General features: G+C 35.0%; 1 protein-coding gene across 1 annotated transcript; it reads right to left on the bottom strand.

The window, feature by feature from the left end:
• Positions 1–468: 468 nt before the first annotated feature.
• Positions 469–19,846, bottom strand: LOC149961977 (heparan sulfate glucosamine 3-O-sulfotransferase 6-like). The gene is made up of 2 exons (XM_090172503.1): positions 19,129–19,846; positions 469–1,473 (listed from the first exon to the last, which is right to left on the bottom strand). Exons 1-2 carry the CDS (start codon positions 19,674–19,676, stop codon positions 855–857), a joined length of 1,167 nt encoding a protein of 388 aa, XP_090028629.1. The 5' UTR covers positions 19,677–19,846; the 3' UTR covers positions 469–854.
• Between the last annotated feature and the right edge of the window lie 807 nt (positions 19,847–20,653).

The following is a 20,653-nucleotide window of genomic DNA, read 5'->3' as shown; positions in this document are numbered from 1 at the left end:
GGAGAGCGTGGTGCCATCTATTAATTCAAAGGAAACTAGAATTAAAAATAGCCAAATGATAATATCGTCAGAGAGTCATTGTAGAGTATTATAGCTAGACAACTTATACTCTATTTAGTATAGCTTTAATCTAAATTATATATCCCTTGTAAAAATATAGTATATAATTGTTGTAATTTATCTTATTGATCAATTTATTAACGATCCAATCAACGCGAGGGGTACCTATTAGTACCGCCTTTTTTATTTATACGCTAGCGACATCTATTGAAAAAAGAGCTACTACTTTGGTATTAGTCTAAATATCCCTCTAACGGGAAATATAGGCGTAACAGCGACTGCGAAGGTGCGAAGGTGCCATGTTTAAAATTACTCATGTTTTTAAAACATGTCCGCTACTTGTGATACCTTCGCACATGCGCAGAGTGAGTTTTTTATTTTTTAGTCCCCGTATTAGTTAGTTCGAGGAAGTGAGCAATATTGGAACCCTTAGGGAGAGGGTCAACAGAAGTACTAGAGGTTATATTCAGATTGGCTACAGAAGTACTAGAGGCTACTTCTCTACTCTACACACCAGTAATGAGTTTTCCTGAAAACGCTTTAGTTCCGAATTTAGAGTATAGATGTCACCACAGTCTCCATTACACCTTCCTTTACACTTTTAAAGGGGAACGCTCCACAGAAAATTACCAAAATGAAAACCAAATCTCAAAAATAGCCCTGGGTAAGTTAGACGTTATCGGAAAAAATCGACCTTAATCTTCCCTCTCTTCGCAATCAGTTTAACGTTACTCCAACACATCAAAACCAAATCGTTGACAAACTTGATCAGTCACCGGGAAAAAATCAGCGAATCAAGGCCAGCCGAAGTCTTGCCGCGACATTTGATAAAACTTTAAATTAAAGGGCCCGTAAAAATCGTTCAACCTCTGAATGGTCTCAGGGTTCATTTGCACGTGAGTCCTGCCCTTAGTTTTGCCCAAACAATGCGGGCTCCCATTGCCCTCCGACTTCTTCAAGCAGGGAAACCCTTTAGTGTTATTGAAGTAGAAATGCTTGTCACTGATAATCGTGTCCAGACCCAGGAACGTCTGGACTTTGGTCAGTTCGCTGACCGGGTCCATAATCAGGTTTTCGCCCGACACGAAATGCATTTGCGAAAAGTCGAAATATCGCAACCACCTTTCCAGGTGTTTGGCGTAAATGCCGATTTTGAGAGGCGTCCAGTTGGTGTCCAGAAGGCCGGTGGACGCGTTGAGGAAGGCCATGTCCTCGAAGGACTTGAGGTCGGCGTGTTTGCTGGCCGCTTGCGTGTAGTCCGAAATGGCCCTGGTCACCGGGTCGCGCACTACCACGATGAGTTTGATGGAGGGAGACAGGTGGTGCACTCTGGCGGGCACGTCCGGCACTATGAAGTAACTCGGCGTTTTCTCGATGGTCAGTTGGTCAGAGAGACTCGCCGGCATCTGAGACCTGTGGGGTAACGGACGGATTAGTTTTTTTTACTTTTAATGTTTGTGGTATCATATTGGAAGCAGGGCCGGACTTAGAGATCCTGGGCCCATAGGCAGATTAGGAGTCTGGGCCCCCTTTTCACGCGCTGCATTTACTCTTATCCCTGGAACTAGGCTGTGCCTGGGCTTCCCTGATTCAGCGTAGAAGTCTGATCTCTACGGTTATATTACTAAATAAAAGCTCGTAACAATCGTCGACTAAATATGCGATAATTATGCAACATTGCGATTTAAGGCTGCGTCCGTAAACTGCCAGGCAGAAATTATGGTAATTTAAAACCAAATCATCTACCTAGGAATTTCTCCAAAATAAATTACGATTGATATTATAGATTTATGCCTTCGAATACAGTAATTACGGTCACTGGAGGGCCCCTTCCAAGGATGGGCCCCTAGGCCACGGCCTTGGGACGGTAACCCAAGGGTTGTAGGTTCTATTCCTTCCCGAGGTGATATGATTTTTCGTAGAAAACTCTGGTATGGAAACAAGCGCTGTTCAAAGTATTTCCTTGATTTAAAAGAAACTTTTATAATTTACTTGTGATATTTGTGATATCATATTGAAAGTAGGTTTATTAACGCCTAACCTAATCGTAGAGCCACGATCACTACAGACATTACGTCATTTTTATTTGCTAATTTTTACCAAATAGATTTAGAGACACTCGTCAAGATAACTGCATGGTTTCAAGCGGTAGTGATTAAATAGAGAGCTCAATTTGTTTCTAGCGCAAAACACAGTTTAAGTCGGTTTCATTGCCTGTTTTTAGAATGACATTTAAAGAAACTTGTCAGCAAAACTGGTTTCAAGTGGTATTGCGACCGTGTTTTTAACGATAATTCAATATCTTTCTAATGCAAAACTCATCTGAAGTCGGTTGAATTGCCAATTTTAACCCATTTAAGATTTAAGCCACGGTCACACTTGAGCTTAAAACCCAGTTTACGTCGGTTTGAATGCCAGTTTTGACCGCCGACGATAATTCCTGGTCCACACTTGCGAAATCGCTTAACGCCGGTTCGCTTATATCCAAGGCTTAACGTTATTTCAAGTTATAACCAGAATTTTTAAAATACTACAATGTATCCCAAACCAATTAGTTAATCACGTTTACTATGCATAGAGTAATATTATTTGACATTATTTAGAATTTTGTTCCTATTATTTTTGATAATATGAGCAATTTTACTTCACCGCCTTGTCGTTTTCAAAGAGATTCTAAGCGAACCGACTTGGACGAGTTGCTTCCCGAACCAACACGAAGCGATTTCTCACGTTGGTTTCGAAAACTAGTTATCTAAAACGAAGCGATTTTAGGGGTAAGTGTGTGAGACACTCTTTAGGAAAACTGGTTTCAAGTGACAGTCTGATCGTGGTTTGGTACAGAGTTCAATTTCATTCTAGTGCAAGGGTTGCTATAAGTCGCTTTAATTGAATCCTCAGAAGTGTTTGAGTGTGGGGTGGCGGAGTGGTTAGCACCTTCGCCTCGCAGCAAGAGGAGCCGTGTTCGATCCCAGTTTGTGGCACTGCCTGAAAACTCGGAACTATTCCTTCCGCGTTGAGTTTGCAAGTTCTCTCCCCACTGGTTTAAGGGGTTTCCCCCGAGCTCTTCGGTTTCCCCTTCCCATAAAACTAGTTGAGATTAACGGTAGTAGTTAGTGTATAGGGAGCTGTTGGCTCGCGTGGCATGCTGGGCTTGCCACTACCCTCCTACGCATTGTAACCCGGCCACCTGAATTAATGGCTTCAAAAGTCGCTCGATGACTTAGGCCTAAGGTGGTTCTGATTATTATTATTATATAATACGATAAAATTGGTTTTCAATAAAGGATCAATCAGCTCCATTTAATAGGATTATAATTGTTTGGATAATTAGTTAGTAGTGCAACAGTGGGTTTTATAGCTTCGATTGGTTTATTGTGATACAATTTAATAAATGTCTAGTTTTGAAAATTCAATATAGCTTTTCAGTTGCAGAAAGTTTCGCAGCTACCAACATGAAAGTTCATTAACCCCTTTTGCTTTTCGTCTGATTGGCAGATGATTTGACATTTTAAACCACAAAGCGTCTACTTAGCGGAAGAAAATAAAGCGGCTAAGTGAGCTTCTCACGTTGGCCGCTATGTTCACAGAAGAGACTGATTTTAATGTTATGTTTATCTAAAACATTTCAATTATTTTGGTGATTAAGTCAACAGTTTCTTTCGTTTCATTGGTTTTACCGTTGCCAACGTTATTATTAAGACCCGTGCACATGGAATTCTTCAATACATTTTTGGTGTGTTTGTTCGACTATTCTGGCAACTAGGTTCTCTAGTATCTGGACATCGTTGCCTAGGCAACGACAAGGTTTCAACTTTCAAAAGTCAAGAGCCACAAAAAATATGGTGTTGCAAAGTGAAAACGGTTGCGTTATATCAAATTCGGAATGTAATTTTCTTTTTTTTAACTCATTTCAAGAATACTAAAGTTTATTTCTCTTATTTCATTAATTTTAATGATTTTAATATAAATTGTTTTGCTTCATGGGGAAAGGTTAAGCATAACGTTTTTTATAACCCGTTTTTAGGTCCAGATCAGAGAGACATCTTTCGAGAATGCGTGGATAGTAGATTTTAGAGGATCGGTAAAAAGCCTGATTTTTAGCCCCCGTAAACCAATCACACTAAGGGAGTCGTCCAAGGTTATTTGAAAAAAACAAAAACAAGTATCGCTAAGAGTTGACGATACTGTTCGAAAAAAGAAAAAAGATAAACACGAAGGTATTTTTTCACGTTTTATAGATTAAATATGATATACTAAATATCAGTTGATAGTTTTTATTGAATTAAAAAAACAAAATAAAAAATTACTAAAATATAAAGCGCAAAAAATTACGTAACAATTTCAACCGCATTAGATTGCCATTTTTAAATTTTAAGATCACGTGGTACAAACGACCTTGCAAGACTCCCTCGGAGTCTCTCGAGCTGATTGATACGCGGGGAGAAATAAAATGCACTGTGGAAGGGTATCGAAAACCTGTCCTCTTAATTTACTGTCCATGGTGAACGAAACAAGTCGCCGCCTTTTAAAATGTACCCCCCTTTGTCGGTAAGCAATTGTTTTAAACAGGCTAGATTGGCAGCGGAACTAGTTTTATACAGAGTTTAAACGTGTTAATATTAAATATTGGATTTTACAAACGCATAATAATGATAATCCGCTAGGCTAATACCCAAGGCCCCACCTTAGGCTCAAGTCATCGAGCCGCTTTGAGAAGACTAAGAATTTTAAATAGGTTAAACTTATTCCAAGTTTAACCAATTATTTAAAATACACTAAGAAACTTCCGTATATCAAAACAATATTAAAATTCACCTAAGCTTTACTCAACCTTTCAAAAACACAAACCAAAACCCGGTCCCTCCCATAAAAACAAAAACTGCATAATATTGAATGCCAACCCTCCGAAAAGAACGTCGAAATTTGCATAACAAATCCATAAAAACCGTAAAAGAAAATGAATACATTAAAACAACGCACGAGGAATATAATTTTGACAAGCTAGTGTCAAAAACGCACCCAAGTCGAAACAATATGAGAACATAATTATTTTAATAACCCCTCCTAAAAGGGAGGGGGGGATAGAGGTGAAACCAAATTCCCTAAACGTTAGGGTGGCCCCAAAAACATCAAAGGATACCGCCTTTATACCTGTCTACGATCGAAAACCAGCAATTATACCTTTTAAAGTGTGCCAAAGGAAGATACCTCAAATTTTTCCCCACAAAAATAAAAAATACTGGAGATGGTGCTAAATAATAGACTTTTGTAAATTTAATGAATTTTTTTTCTGGGGCGACCATTTCATTAATAATTGCAGCTTTCTATAATGGGGCCCTGGTTTTAATTATTTTAATTATTTCCTCTTTATTTTATTAATGGAACGGGTTATTTGGTAGTTGGAATAGAAGGCGTTTCTAACGTACAGTTACAATTGTTGAAAACGTGGATAGCTATCAGGTGAGGGTTATTTTCGATAGCAACAATCAAATGTCGCGTAATCGTGGAATCGTTGGCCTGTCTACAGTTTTATTTCAGTCGGAAAAGTTGACTAGTTTGAAAGGTGGTGTAGGTCTACAGAAGAACTGACAAGTACATTTGACTAGGGGGTGCTATTTTTATGGGAATACCTATGCAACGTAGCAGGGTTGGTTATTACCGGACGGAATTATATGACGGTGGAGTTTTCGAGGTGAAATGATCGTCTTAAAATGCAAACCGGTTTTGGGTGTCTCACGAAATTTCGTTTTTAATTGTCGCGTAAAATAATACTTTAATTTGAGAGGCGGCGCTTGCCATGTCGGGTTATTTATTAGCGTTGAGATAAAAACGCTTAAAGGAATTGTGAATAGAAATTTCGAACAATTATTTGAATTACTTTAACGACAGTTTTTTTAATTTTAAAATAAAACAAATTGGTCAATTTTAAGATATATTTTCAAATCTTCAAATTGTAATGCAAATAAAATAATTTAAAGTTAAAAAAATATAAGACAATTTTTTTTAAAATCGTACACTAGGTTGCGCTACTTTCATGTAGCCAAATATTTCTTTAAACAAATTATAATTATGTGGTCTTTTCATTCTTGAGTTCTAGTTGCAGTAGAATGCTTTTGTAAACCTAATTTTCAAGTCTAAAGTATACTGATTTTCAGTTCTTCAGATAGTTTTAAGAATCAGAAGTTTAGCAGAAGTAAGAGTATTCAACTTTGAGCGGTGTTTATCAAACGTCATCGTCCAAATTAAAAATATATGAATAATGCAAATTAAATAATTTAAAATTGAAAGATCAAAAAAGGGGCAGCTCAATACAATGACTATTAGAACACCCTCGTATGAATAAATCATGATTAGATTATATTAAAATTAAATCTGTTGCTTTGGCTGTACAAAGATTAAAATTGATAAATTTTTAATCATGATTATTAGGACACCCAGTAACAAAGTGATCTGCCCTCGTTTAAAATCCACTAAATTGCAGTGAACTAATAAAATTTTCAAAATTGTACGCTAGGTAGCGGCACTTTAAAATAGAAAAATAGTTGTTGAATAAATTAAAGATATGTGGTCTTTGCTTTCTTTAGTTTTAATTGTAGTGTATCACATTTCACGTTTTTATTGATACTCATGAACTTAGTATTAATATTTTTTTTAATATTTAATAAATAAAATTGAAACATAAATTATTTTTTAAAGGTTTGTAATGTTTTTAACTTTTTACCAATATAAAATGTCTATTATCAGTAAACATACTACAAAACATTAATAGTGTTACGTTTTTAATCAGTTTAAACTAGTCTCAAGGTTTAGATTTACTTTTAAATTCGAAAAAATTAGGCGAAAATGCCGCTTTATTTAAATTTGCAACAATATATTAGCCTAATCATGGAATGAAAACTATTGTTTATCGGAAAAATACGTACAATTTTCCGAATTACAACACTACTTTCCTAATTAAATAATAATCTATAAATCAGCAACATTATTGATAAGGACTAAAGGAATGTTCGATCTAAAGCTCGTCGCACACCGAATGATTTTTCGTATCAGCAACTGTTGCTGGTACCGACGAATTGAAAATAATGGCAGAATAGTTTTACGGCAATTAAATATAAATTATTTATAAACAAATTAATTTTAGTTTTTATTTTGATAAAGTATATTTGGTTTATCCAAGTATCCCAATAATCAGTTAGTAATTATTAATTTTTCTTATTTAAAATGAACTTTTGAGTAATAACTTAATTCTGTTAATAAGAAACGTAATTTAAAGAGTTTACAAGTTGCAAATAGATTTTCAGAATCGAAACTTATCACAGCTTTATTTTTTCTCGTTCATTTGATGATGGGTTTTCCAAAAATGGAACTCGCCCGTCGTTAAGTGTATTTAATATTAAAATTAAATTTACGTACAGCCCCCCGCTGAAGGTTAATTTTACCGCACCTAGTTTGTGACGTCATGGACTATGGTTCTGTATGATTTTTTCCAACTGCACCTGGTAGATTATATAGTCCCCACTATCCTACCAAAAGGATTCTTGTAATATCCTTGCTAGATAATATGGCGATGCCAATTTAGCGCGCGCCCTAAAGAATAAGCGTGAGCGCGTGTTTTTAAACCCATGTGAGCACCCACGTACAAAATAGAGTAGTATCACCTCGTAGCTTTGGCAATGGCCGCCATTTTAGGCGCGTTTTTTTCTCCATAGGAAAAAGCATGGGTGATTAATAATAGTAGTTCCTAGGAACTACTATTATTTATCCAAGGTGTGCGATAGCCAAAAACTTAAGCTAACAGCAGCGTCAGCTTTTATTGGCGATGACGAGGAAAAAACGAATTCAGATTAAAAATTAATAACCGACGACAGTATCAACTTGAAGAAATGTTTTGCAAGAGCGATAAAATGGTTTTCGGGAGGAACAATCGAAAGAGTCCTTTCGCAAGAATTAAATTTAATTAAAACGAGCACGCGAGAAAACAAAGCCAAACGATAGTCTTTCCGGTCATGAATAAAACTGAACGGAAGTCAAAAACGATAACCAACCAAAAACAAGAACCTTCTGTAACGAAATTCCCGTTAAAAAGTTGAAAGAGTTATGCTAGCGCATAAACTTCGTGACAAAGTTGTTTCAAAATCTGCAGATTATACTTGGAAACGCAAACTTCGCAACCGAGGGTTAACAAAAGGCGCCGTTTGGTCCCAAGAAACTTTATCGGTTGGGAAAAATTCTTTCAAAAAGGGTTCGAAAGGCGGTTTGGCCAATGTGAGCTATGCTGAGGAAAAGGCTGTCAAGATGACTTGAAAGGAAAGCGTTGTTTCTAAATTGCTTGGCTCGATTTATTTAGGTGACGGTTTCAGAGGAAATCTTTAATGAAAGTGTTCGTGTTGTTCGTTTAAGAGATAAATTACTTCGAATTCTTATCATTTTTTGTTTCGAGTGAATGATTGAATATTGGGTATTTATAACATTTTTTAGGATAAGATATTTAATTTGCAAAACCTAATATTACGAAAAAAACATAAAACCTATTTCGATTATCTTAAAATTACGAAAAACATGAAACCTATTTCGATTATCTTAAAATTACGAGAAACATGAAACCTATTTCGATTATCTTAAAATTACGAGAAACATAAAACCTATTTCGATTATCTTAAAATTACGAGAAACATAAAACCTATTTCGATTATCTTAAAATTACGAAAAACATAAAACCTATTTCGATTATCTTAAAATTACGAGAAACATAAAACCTATTTTGATTATCTTAAAATTACTAAAAACATGAAACCTATTTTGATTATCTTAAAATTACGAAAAACATAAAACCTATTTTGAATATCTTAAAATTACGAAAAACATACAACCTATTTTGGATATCTTAAAATTACGAAAAACATAAAAACTATTTTGAATATCTAAAATTACGAAAAACATAAAAACTATTTTGAATATCTAAAATTACGAAAAACATAAAACCTATTTCGATTATCTTAAAATTACGAGAAACATAAAACCTATTTTGAATATCTTAAAATTACGAAAAACATCAAACCTATTTTGAATATCATAAAATTACGAAAAACATATAACCTAATACTTGTAATATCTGAAAATTACACAAAACATAAAACTTAATATTTTGAATATCTCAAAATTACGCCAAAAATAAAACTAATATTTGGAATATCTCAAAATTACGCAAAACATAAAACCTAATATTTCGAATACCTCCAAATAACGCGAATCATAAAACCTAATATTTTTAATATCTTAAAATTAGGAAAAAAATAAAACCTATAATATTTTGAATGCCTCAAATTTTATATACTTACAAGACAAGTATCTAGGTTTTAAAAATGAAACACGTCCCTACGCAGGTTTTAAGCAATCTAAAATGAAGGTGAATTTCCCACCATAACTCGATGTGTACACTCAATAAGACCCAAACCGTGGTTGTGTACACCGATCCGGGCATAAACCACAGTTGTGTACACTTATTAAGACCCAAACCATATGGTTATATACACAAATTCAGGCCGAAATCGAGGTTGTGTAAATTTATTAAGACCCAAAACGCGATTTGTACACTTATCAGGGCAGAAAACACTGTTGTGTACGCTAATAAGGGCCAAAACCCCGAATTTGTACACTGATAAGGGCTTAAACAGTGGTTGCGTACACTGATCAGGGTAGAAACCGCGGTTGTAAACACTGACTGATCAGCTAGGCTCAAACCACGAATGTGAACACTGATCAGGAGCTCAATCCGCGGATGTGTAAAGATGTAAAATGTAAATATTAGATTACTTTTTATCAACCATATTCTTCCTATTAAACAATTTAAGAAAATATATATTTCTTCACTACGCTATATTTCTTTAGCATAATTTAAAAAATTAGCGAGGACCTGCCAAACTACACATTTCAAGCTAACACAATTAACGGTATAGGGGCATAATATACTTTAGGTATAATGAATTCGTAAAATAAGTTCTTTTAATCAATAAGGTAAAAAGGTAATCTGATAAAATGGACAACCTGATTAGTTAAATTAGTATTTATCAAATGCTACATTTAAAACAGATAATCAAACATTGAAACTCTATAAGCCACTCTTGCATTCTTAATTCGTAAAACAATAAACGTATTATTTAACCATTAGGCAGCGAAATTTTATACGTCATAAGTTCAAGCGGCAAGAATTCGGCGGTTTTTCACGTAACCTGGATATAACGTAGCTAAAGAGGGTAAAAATCGGCGTATAAAATTTTGATAGCATCAAGTTACCAAAAGAAAGTAACACCGAAAAATGGCCTTTAATCAATTTGCATAAAATGCCAACCTCTCAAGGCGAATTTCATCTTGATGTTGGAGCGTTTTTGGGATCTCTCCAACTTTTAACACATACAGAGGCTTAATATTAAACGCTAGGGTTTGTACATTAGTAATTAGATACGAAGGTCTATTACAGGGTTGCCACAAAATTTTCAGATTAAAATTCCCTGACTATTCCCTGTTTTCCCTGACCCTTTTAAGAGATTTTCCCTGACTTATTAAGGACAAAATTTTTCGTTTATATTTTACTTTTATAAGAAGTTAATAAATTTGGATGGACTTATATTTCAGTAAAAAGGTTATTGCAATGTTGAAAAAATTAGCCAAACATTCAAGGAAATAACTGATAATCGTGGAATTTGTCATACATCTAGAGTTAATTTACCTTCAAAAAGTGCCCGGATAAAATTAAATTCCCTGACTTTTCCCTAAATCTTTACAAATTCTTAAAATTCCCTGACATTTCCCTGACTTTTTAGGCCCATTTTTAAATTCCCTGACTTTTCCCTGATTTCCCTGTTTTCCCTGACGTGTGGCAACCCTGTATTACGTTCCATAGCGTGCGATTTACAGCGAATTTGTTAAACCAAGAATCTATTCAGGTGAACAGAGAATATGTAAACGTTTCGTCTCGTGATTCCCTGGAAGAAAGCCACGCCCTTCCACCTTTCCTCGTATAATTTTTTCCCCTTTTCTGCCGGTAAGGGGGAAGACACAACGGTAGGGGGGAAGACACAACGGTAGGGCTGCAAAGTCTCTCTTTTTCTAGTGTGGGCGGTTAATATCTACCGGGAATGATGTAAACAGAACTTAAAGCTACAGTGAAATATTATCCGCAAACCCTTATACATTCGTGTTTATATTTGTAATGGTATGGTAATTAATTATTGTGGGTGGGATAATTTTGATGACTGTAATTTTCGTAGGAAGGTTTGTTTGTTCGAGGCTGTTGGTTTTGTGGAATGCGAGAATGGTGTCCAAGTTCGTTTGCAACTTATAAGGAAGTTTAGATTGATGTAGTTTATGATTTTTCTTCCGTCGTAAAATTAAGAAAAGTATGAATCATGTATATATGTGTTGAAGTTTTAGGATTGGATATCAGACTCGTTATTATTTGCTAAGAAAATAATGATACGTGATGTATTTTAATTCGCTAAAAGGTTTTGGCGGGAAATGGACGATATTTGCAGTTTCGCGTTGAAATTTTCATTACTGGTTAATTAAATTCAAAAGAAATACCATTGATAAATTAACAAATTAAGCAATTTTGCAATTATAAATTCAATTTGTTTTATCGCTTAAAAAGGGAATAACTTCTAGGTTTTCTCGGTTAAAACGAAACTAATTAAACTAAGTAGTTTTTCTCTTTAATTAAATAAAATCACCTTTAAAACCTCTGTTTAATTAACGCAATCAAAATTGTATACCGTAAATTTCATTAATTCCTCTCGAATTCCAGGTTGGAGAAGTGTAAAACACTTAGTTTAAATTAATTAATGCCATATTTAAAATTAATTTATAATGTTACTTAACCATTGATAATAAAAAAGATTTGTGAATTTAAAGTAATTAAAAACTGCAAACATAATTGTTAAGTCCTGCTGCTTTTCGAAATGTAAACTTTTATTGAAATAATTAGAATAATTTGTACATCTTAAATAAAATAATTTGCATATATTTTTCGTTAAATATTAAAATAAATACATTAATTTTTATGTTGAGAAATGAAATAAGAGATAATGATGGTTGTAACTTTTAATTTGGGTATTATTTAAAAATTTTATTTCCTTAAATTGTTTTTGGGGTAATTTTCCTTTAAACAAAATTAATAAATAAGAATTGAATAATTTAGTATGGACAAAATCGCCAAAATAAAATTTCAAGTGAAAATGTCCTACTGTCAAAGAACAAATACAAAAAATAGCTTTCCTGCCAAAAAACAGTCAAGTGCACGATCAGGATATTTTCCTTGAAAAATTCGTGAGATTTCGCAGAAAATAAGCAATTTAAATTAGAAAATTTATTAATTGCGTACTTAGGTGAAAAACGGATTTTCATCAACTAGGTGCGAAAAAATAATAATTTTCCGAAATTTCAGAATTTTCGTTAATTTTCAGGGAAATTTTATAAATTCAATTTCCCTCTTCAATTTCAATTTACTTTGAAGATTTTTAAGATTTACATGAAAGATTACCCATTTATTGTCGAATCCGTGATTTCCAGAATTTTGTTATGATGACCAAAGATTTCCCTAATTTTTTTGATTTCAAATGATTTTTAAAATAAAAATTAAAGAATTCCAAAATTATATGGATTTTTTCTGATCATTATTGATTTTCTAAGATTATTTACGACTGCTTCTTAAAATTCAGTTTTTTTTTCAAATGTAGATATCTTTTTGGAAATTTTAATATTTATTTTCATAATAATAAGAATTTTTTCTAAGTAAATACCAGATTTTTCAAGTGGTACCACGACCCCAAATATAGCGCAAAAAATTGTTTTTTTTTCGGGAAAAAATTTAAACAGAAATTTACCGGTTAATATTTCGGAAAATGATTAAGAAACATGTATTATTCCTAAAATCTTAGCTTTTTATCGAAAAAAACGTCGTTTTTCGGATTAATTTTACAAATTTATCAAAACAATAATCGGATAATACAGAAATATAAATTACTTGATCAAAACGTTTTAAGAATAATTTTGAGAGCTTTATCTATTGAATAAAAGTTAACCATCCCAACCTCTACACATTTTATATCTCTATATTATTAGCAATAGAGATATGTATTTGAAGCAGAAACGTTACCATTCCCGCCCATTCCCGTTAAAGCAATATCGATTCGCATTCAAAACTATTTATCTTTCAACCATTTCTATTCCATTTTCTCATTCCCCCGATTCCCTTAATTCCCATTGCCAATTTAAAATATTTCCATTCCTTATTCCAAGTATTACGACCAAAGGAAAATCCATTCCTTGCCGTTCCCGAAATTATAATTTCTAATTCAAAGTATTGCAATCTATAAAAGAAAACTCATTCCCTACCGTACCCGGAATTGTCATTCCTGACAAAGTATTACGACCAAAGGGAAAATGATCTAGTGTTGTAAGACGGAAAATTCTCCGGAAAATGACCAAGGCCTTTTTTCCGGAAAGTTTTCGGTATTTTTCCAGAAAAAATATAAAAGTTTTCATTCCATGATTAGTTTAAGTAAAGCGGCATTTTCGCCTCATTTTTTCGAATCTAAAAGTAAATCTAAACCTCGAGACTAGTTTAAACTGATTAATAAAGTAAGGCTATTAATGTTTGTAGTATGTTTACTGTTATTAGACATTTTATATCGATAAAAGTTAAAAACATTAAAAACCCTTAAAAAGCGATTTATGTTTCAATTTATTATTTTTCCGCCTTTTATTTTTTCGGAAAATTAACAATTCTAGTTAAAATCCATTCACAAACTCTAAATTTCGTTATTCATTTATTTCCAAACTCCAAATTTCGTTATCCATTTATTTCCAAACTCTAAATTTCGTTATCCATCCATTTCCAAACTCTAAATTTCATTATCCATTTATTTGCAAACTCTAAATTTCGTTTTCAAGTCATTGACAAACTCTAAGTTTGTTTTCCATCAATTCTTAAACGCTAAAATTAGTTCTCCATTCATTCCTAAACTCTAAATTTCGTTATCCATCCATTTCCAAACTCTAAATTTCGTTATCCATTTATTTCCAAACTCTAAATTTCGTTTTCCAGTCATTGACAAACTCTAAGTTTGTTTTCCATCAATTCTTAAACGCTAAAATTAGTTCTCCATTCATTCCCAAACTCTTAATTTCGTTATCCATCCATTTCCAAACTCTAAATTTCATTATCCATTTATTTGCAAACTCTAAATTTCGTTTTCCAGTCATTGACAAACTGTAAGTTTGTTTTCCATCAATTCGTAAACGCTAAAATTAGTTCTCCATTCATTCCCAAACTCTAAATTTCGTTATCCATCCATTTCCAAACTCTAAATTTCATTATCCATTTATTTGCAAACTCTAAATTTCGTTTTCAAGTCATTGACAAACTCTAAGTTTGTTTTCCATCAATTCTTAAACGCTAAAATTAGTTCTCCATTCATTCCTAAACTCTAAATTTCGTTATCCATCCATTTCCAAACTCTAAATTTCGTTATCCATTTATTTCCAAACTCTAAATTTCGTTTTCCAGTCATTGACAAACTCTAAGTTTGTTTTCCATCAATTCTTAAACGCTAAAATTAGTTCTCCATTCATTCCCAAACTCTTAATTTCGTTATCCATCCATTTCCAAACTCTAAATTTCATTATCCATTTATTTGCAAACTCTAAATTTCGTTTTCCAGTCATTGACAAACTGTAAGTTTGTTTTCCATCAATTCGTAAACGCTAAAATTAGTTCTCCATTCATTCCCAAACTAAAAATTTCTTTTGCCATCAATTTCCTAACCAAAAGAAAAAAGTTATCAATCTTAATCTTGCCTATTCCAGTTGTAAATGGCAAATGTAGGTGATATATTGCTAGAAATATTCGTATATAAACTATTAGGAAAAGCAACTTCTTTGTGACCTGATAACCAAAACAATTTAGCATTTGAAAGCGCGAAACAGAACGAGAGAAAAGTGGGAAATCGCCAAATAAAGAGCTAGCCCAGAAAGAGTCAGAATCCATAAATCTGTCCTCGGCGCTGCGTACAAGCGGCTTACATCAAATATCAGTCATGAAAGCGCAAAGCATTAAAAGCGGCTGCGAGCGGCTGGACTGCTGCCGAATGATTAATTACTGAACGCCGACAAAACGTGGGAATCCCGCAGCACACAATAATGAAGAGAAAGAAATAAAAATGCTCCCGAAAAATAAAATCCAAAAAATATTCCCTTCGCGATGAAGGCCCAAACAAGTTGTCCGCCGGCATAACCTCCGCTCACCATCCTACAAGTGGCGTGGCTAGAGGTCGGCGGAACAAATAAATTCACCGGCAAAATTTCAATTAATCATAAAAACTTTGGTGAACTGTTTATTTACGAACATTTTATACGAATAAACAACGATTTAACCTACAAAAATAATCGTTTTTTTCGGATATCTTTTTCGATAATTGTCGGTTATGAATACAAATAAATACGTGGATAATTTCTTATTCAAACGCCGATAGGCGTGGCGAAGAAACAGTTCATACAACTAATAGCAACCCGAATGCCCTGATATTTACCTGATTTTTCCAGGTGCAAAATAGCCACAGTTTAAACTAAGATTTACAGAGTAGCTCATTTTATGATTGTCATTTAAACTAAATTGGTTCCATATTTTCATTTAAATATTATTATTATTTGTGCAAAAAGGTAGATACATTTTGTATAGGAAAACTTGTTGATGTAAATTTGTACTCATTACGGAAAACTTTCATAAATTTATCTGATTTTCACTAAAAAAATGGGAATTTCCCTGACTTGGAAGAGGGTAGCACTAACGCCTCGCAGCAAGAGGAGCCGGGTTCGATCGCAGCTTGTGGCACTGGGTGAAAACTCGGAACTACTCGTTCCACGTTGAGTTTGTAAGTTATCTCGCTGCTAGCTTGTTAAAGGGGTTTTTCCTCGAGCTCTTCGGTTGCCCCTTTCTATAAAAACTTACTGAGGTTAACGGTAATAGTAAATATCATGAAGGGCTTGCCACCACCAGCCTACTCCATTTAGCTGTGCCACCCTTATTTAAAGATTTGGTAAGCCATTTTAAATAAAATTTTAAAATTTTAATTTTTTTTTCAAGAATTATATTTTCAATTTGGGTTTTCAAATTACGCAAACAGTGTTTGGCTTATCCGGCCTCAATTATAAAAAAACACATAATCCTAATATTAGTGGTACTGACGATTACAATGTACGGAAAACATAACCTACACTCAAAAACGAAAACAAATGAGCTAGAGCTAAAAATGTTACCAAATCATAGCGTAAACGTTCAAGCTTCTTACGCGCAGTCTTTACCACCACCGTGCCATTCTGCCTTAACGCGAGCTAAGTTAATTCCGCTAAAGACTTGGTAAGCTGAACTGAAGGGGAGGGGGTCGGAAGCACCCTAAAAGTCATCAATTATTAGGGGGGAAATAGAGGGGGTTAAACGGAGGAAATGCCCCCGCAGTATGGCGCCCCCCCGGTCCTTTCCCCCTGGGCATTGCATTGAATGCAGTCGCCTGTTAGCTACGCTTAACTTAGCTGGGATAATCGAGTTGATATGAAAAATTGATAACGTTTTCTACCTAACTAAAAATAAGCAATTTTTTTCCTATTATCAGGGGGGTTTCTCCGGGGGGGGGGGGGGGTTACGTTCTTGGCACTGAAGCAAAGCTTAAAGTTGCTTTTTATTATCTCGACCTAATGTAGTGTGTGATACGGATCGGCATCGCTTTGGGTTGGGCTTTGATACTTGTGGATACGTCTTGACGTCGCGTTTAAATTATTAGATTAAGAAATAGATTAGAACGGAATTAGCCTTTTTAGTTTACATTGAGACACGTAGTGGCTAAAGCGAGAAGCATTGGAAGTCAAAAACTATCAATTTATTTGTTAGTCTACCAATTATGGTAATTATTTTATTTATTGTTTATTTTATTTTAGTAAAATTATTTACATTGAAGGCTTTAAAAGACATGGCTAAATACTATGTATTAAATTCTATACTTCATGACTAAAATGATTTGATTAAATTATATTTCTTTACTTTTAAAATTTTTGCGAGTTTTGAACAACCCTAGTTCCTCTTGGGGCTAATTCACAAGTTCCTCCTAAGACTAATTCACAAGTTCCTCCTAAGACTAATTCACAAGTTCCCCCTCAGGCTAATTCACAAGTTCTTCTTCAGGCTAATTCAAAAGTTCCTGATATTAATTCACAATATTGCGAATTAGCCTAAAGAGGAACTACGGTTTGAAAGCTCGCAAAGATTTTAAATGTAACGAAAAAAAAAATAATTAAACAATTTTAGTCATGAAGGATCGTGTATCTTGCATAGTATTTTATGTCTATTATTTGAGTAAAGTTGTCATAAATATTTTTATTTAATGGAACCAGAATCAAATGTACCGAAGTTATCGAAATAGCGCTCAGAATCAGAGGGCGTTTTGCTTATGAAAATGATGAGAAAATCAAGTCAAATAAAAGCTCATTTCCATCCCTTTTGACGCGATAAATTGCACTTGAGAATTGTGGGTATAGCTATTTCTGTGTATCAAAAATGGATTCATAAAAACAAAAACGTTCTTTTTTGGCCTATAGGAGTGCGCAAAATTTCAAATTCGAGGTCAAAATGTAACTTCATAAGGAAAACGCCTCCAACATGGGGAGTATAGCAGTCTGATAACTTCGGTTCATTTACTTTTAATGGAGCCAATTGCAAACCTTTTGAATATGAAGGGACGAGGGTTTTGCCAGATCATTTTCTATAAACCAAAAGGCTCGTAAAAAAGATAACATACTGATCGAACAAACCTGTAAGTCTAGTTCAGTGGTTCTCAACCTTTGTGACCTCGTGTTTACAAAGATTGAGAACTTTATTTTTTTTAATTTTAGTGCGACGATTGACACTGATTTTCACAACACAGTTTTGCACTGTTCAATCTGAGACAATCAAACACTGTTGAGATTTTGAACTTAAAGAATTTTTTTTATTTAATCAACACAGGATTTGTTCTTTCAATATAAATTTGTTCAGTATTTAATTATATTCTGCCGAAACTAGTTCTATCATAGCACCAAATCTCGCGGAGCCCCTAGAATTTGAAATGGAGCTCTGGGGTTCCATGGAGCGCCATTTGAGAATCACTGGTCTTGCAGCTTGGTTTAATATGGAGAATTGAGTGTTAAACCTCACTCATTTAACGGTTAATTTTGAAGCAAATCATGGTATCGCATTGATTGTGTAAATATTACATTTCTAATATCGTTATTTTTTAATTATGATCTCCGTTACGTAGATTAGCTTAGCTTATTACTAGACATTGAAATCGGGCCTGGCGGTAACCTTAATAACAACTACAAAAGACTAGACAAACCAAATTTGAAATTTCTTAAACCATAAGTAGTCAGGAGCCAGTTTTATTGAAGTAGTGACGGGTTTTATAGTGTTTGAGAAGGGAAAAGTTGGTTTATTTAAATAATTATAATAAGGTCTAGCTTAGCTTATAAAGTAATACGTAAGCATTATTCCAGTTATGCTGCTCAAACCTCAAGTAGAATTTGCACAATACTATTCGCGACCGAAAACTAGCACTACGTTCCCTTTGGTTATCCAATGAAACCTTGATAGGTAGTGGATAAAGCATAAGCTATTAGTTTTTCCTTATCGTTATTCGTAAATTTGACTTTTTAAATAATGATGATGCTTTTTAAAACAATTTTTGCATAGTTTGCTTATATTTTGATAAGTTTATTTAAGAAAAAACGGTTTGTACGACTTTTCAATTTGTCTGTAACAGCCGCTAGATCATATTGGCGCTACATTGGAGAAGCTAGCGCCGTTGAGTCACGTAGACTCATTTCGGTCATGATAATTTCTCTTAGAAAAGTAATGATTTAAGTATTTAAAATTTTCCGGACAAAATGAAACGAGAATCAAACTACTTTTCGACCGTTTCACAGCGTAGCAAATTCTACTCTACAAGTTAGCAACGTATGTAAACATAAGCCAAAAACCAAACGCACCTATACCAATGCACTCCTTTATCATAGTACTTATCAAAGAAGTGAATTTCGGGTCCAGGGGCCCTGATATCAGGATGGACCCTGAGAAATTCCAACAGCGCCCTGGTCCCGCCTTTCTTAACCCCGATAATCAGGGCCTGAGGTAGTCGCTTCTCCCACGTCAAATTGCCTGACGTCGTTAAAACACTCCTGGCGAATTTGGCACTGCGAACCGCACCCGTCATAACCGTCGGCGGTTCGCTGACGTTTGACGGACGCACATTTGTCTCTATCGAGGACGTCACGGAGGCATTCGTGACGTTCACGACCTCGTCGCTTGTCCTATCTATTAACAACTTTCGATTAACCAAATTCCGACTGAGGGCCAATATCAACTTTGGCGGACGCGGAGTTTCGCATATTTTGATGGGCGTCAAGTCTTGACGTCGCGGTCCGTACGTCGCGAGTCCGACGATGGCCAATAAGCAACAAGAAGGCAAGAAGACGTGCCGTACTGCGATGAAAAACTTCCGTCGCAAACAACGCTCGTTGCAGCGCACGGCCAGCATGGTTAAATTTTCTTCTTCAAAACGGACCGTCGGGTGGCGTCTGCATTCTCATCTCGCGGGGTTTTCGGGCGCGACGCCCTGCGGAAGAATGAAGCGCCGTTCGAGACGCGATCGAGCCACGTGGGAGCCCGACGCAAAAACGCGTCCGCCGGGAACGATCCGTTGGCGCCAAAAACAGACTCGCGAGTGATAAAGAGCGCGCGAGGCAGACGGAGGAAAAGACAAGTCAGCGAACAACTAAAACGTTGCTGCCTCTCTGTCGGTGGGGGATGAAAATGGTGCGTTCCCCTCCTGTGATTTGATTCAGACCTCTCTTTCGTCGAGGCCTCCCCTGGTTTGGGTGTCGTGAGGGAGACAGAGTTTGCCATTTCTCTCTGGATTTCTCTTGACTTCTCTTGGGAGTTTTGAGGTAACTCTTTGGGTTTTGCGGAGGTTTGTTATTTCGCGGGAATTAGGGTTCCGTTGTTGGTAAGCTTTATTTCAGGGTTACGTTTAGAGAAAGTTTTAAAACTTTGTATCGAGAATGTTTTTATTTATGCTAAGGAGAATCCCTATCTAGTACCGAGGGTAAATTCGAAAATAATGGTCACGGATCATAACATAGTTATTCATTCGAAAATAAGTAACGTAATAAACATAATTATGGCACAGAATGAATTCGGTTAATGATCAGGGTCCGGGCCCCGGTAACATCTTACCTCCGGGCCCCAAAAGAGAGCATAATTCATACGTGAAACATCGATGTTTCACGGATGAAGCATAGTCAAAAAGTTTAAACCCGGGCCCCCTAAGACTGTACGGGCCCCGGTAGTTTGTACCGGCTTCCCCCCTCTCTTGTCAGGCCTGTTAATGATAGTCTGTCGTGGAGTGATTGCGAAAAAGGAAGTTTCCGAACAGGAAACTCGTCCCTTCCTACTCTTTCCGTTGGCAAAATAGTTGATTCGTTTGATGGCGATAAATACGAACGTACACGTGCT

Source organism: Leiobunum rupestre, chromosome 1, assembly GCF_980474605.1.
Source record: "Leiobunum rupestre chromosome 1, qqLeiRupe1.1.hap1, whole genome shotgun sequence".
In the NCBI taxonomy this organism is placed as follows: Eukaryota; Metazoa; Arthropoda; class Arachnida; order Opiliones; family Sclerosomatidae; genus Leiobunum; species Leiobunum rupestre.
This window is presented reverse-complemented; position numbering and strand designations above follow the sequence as displayed.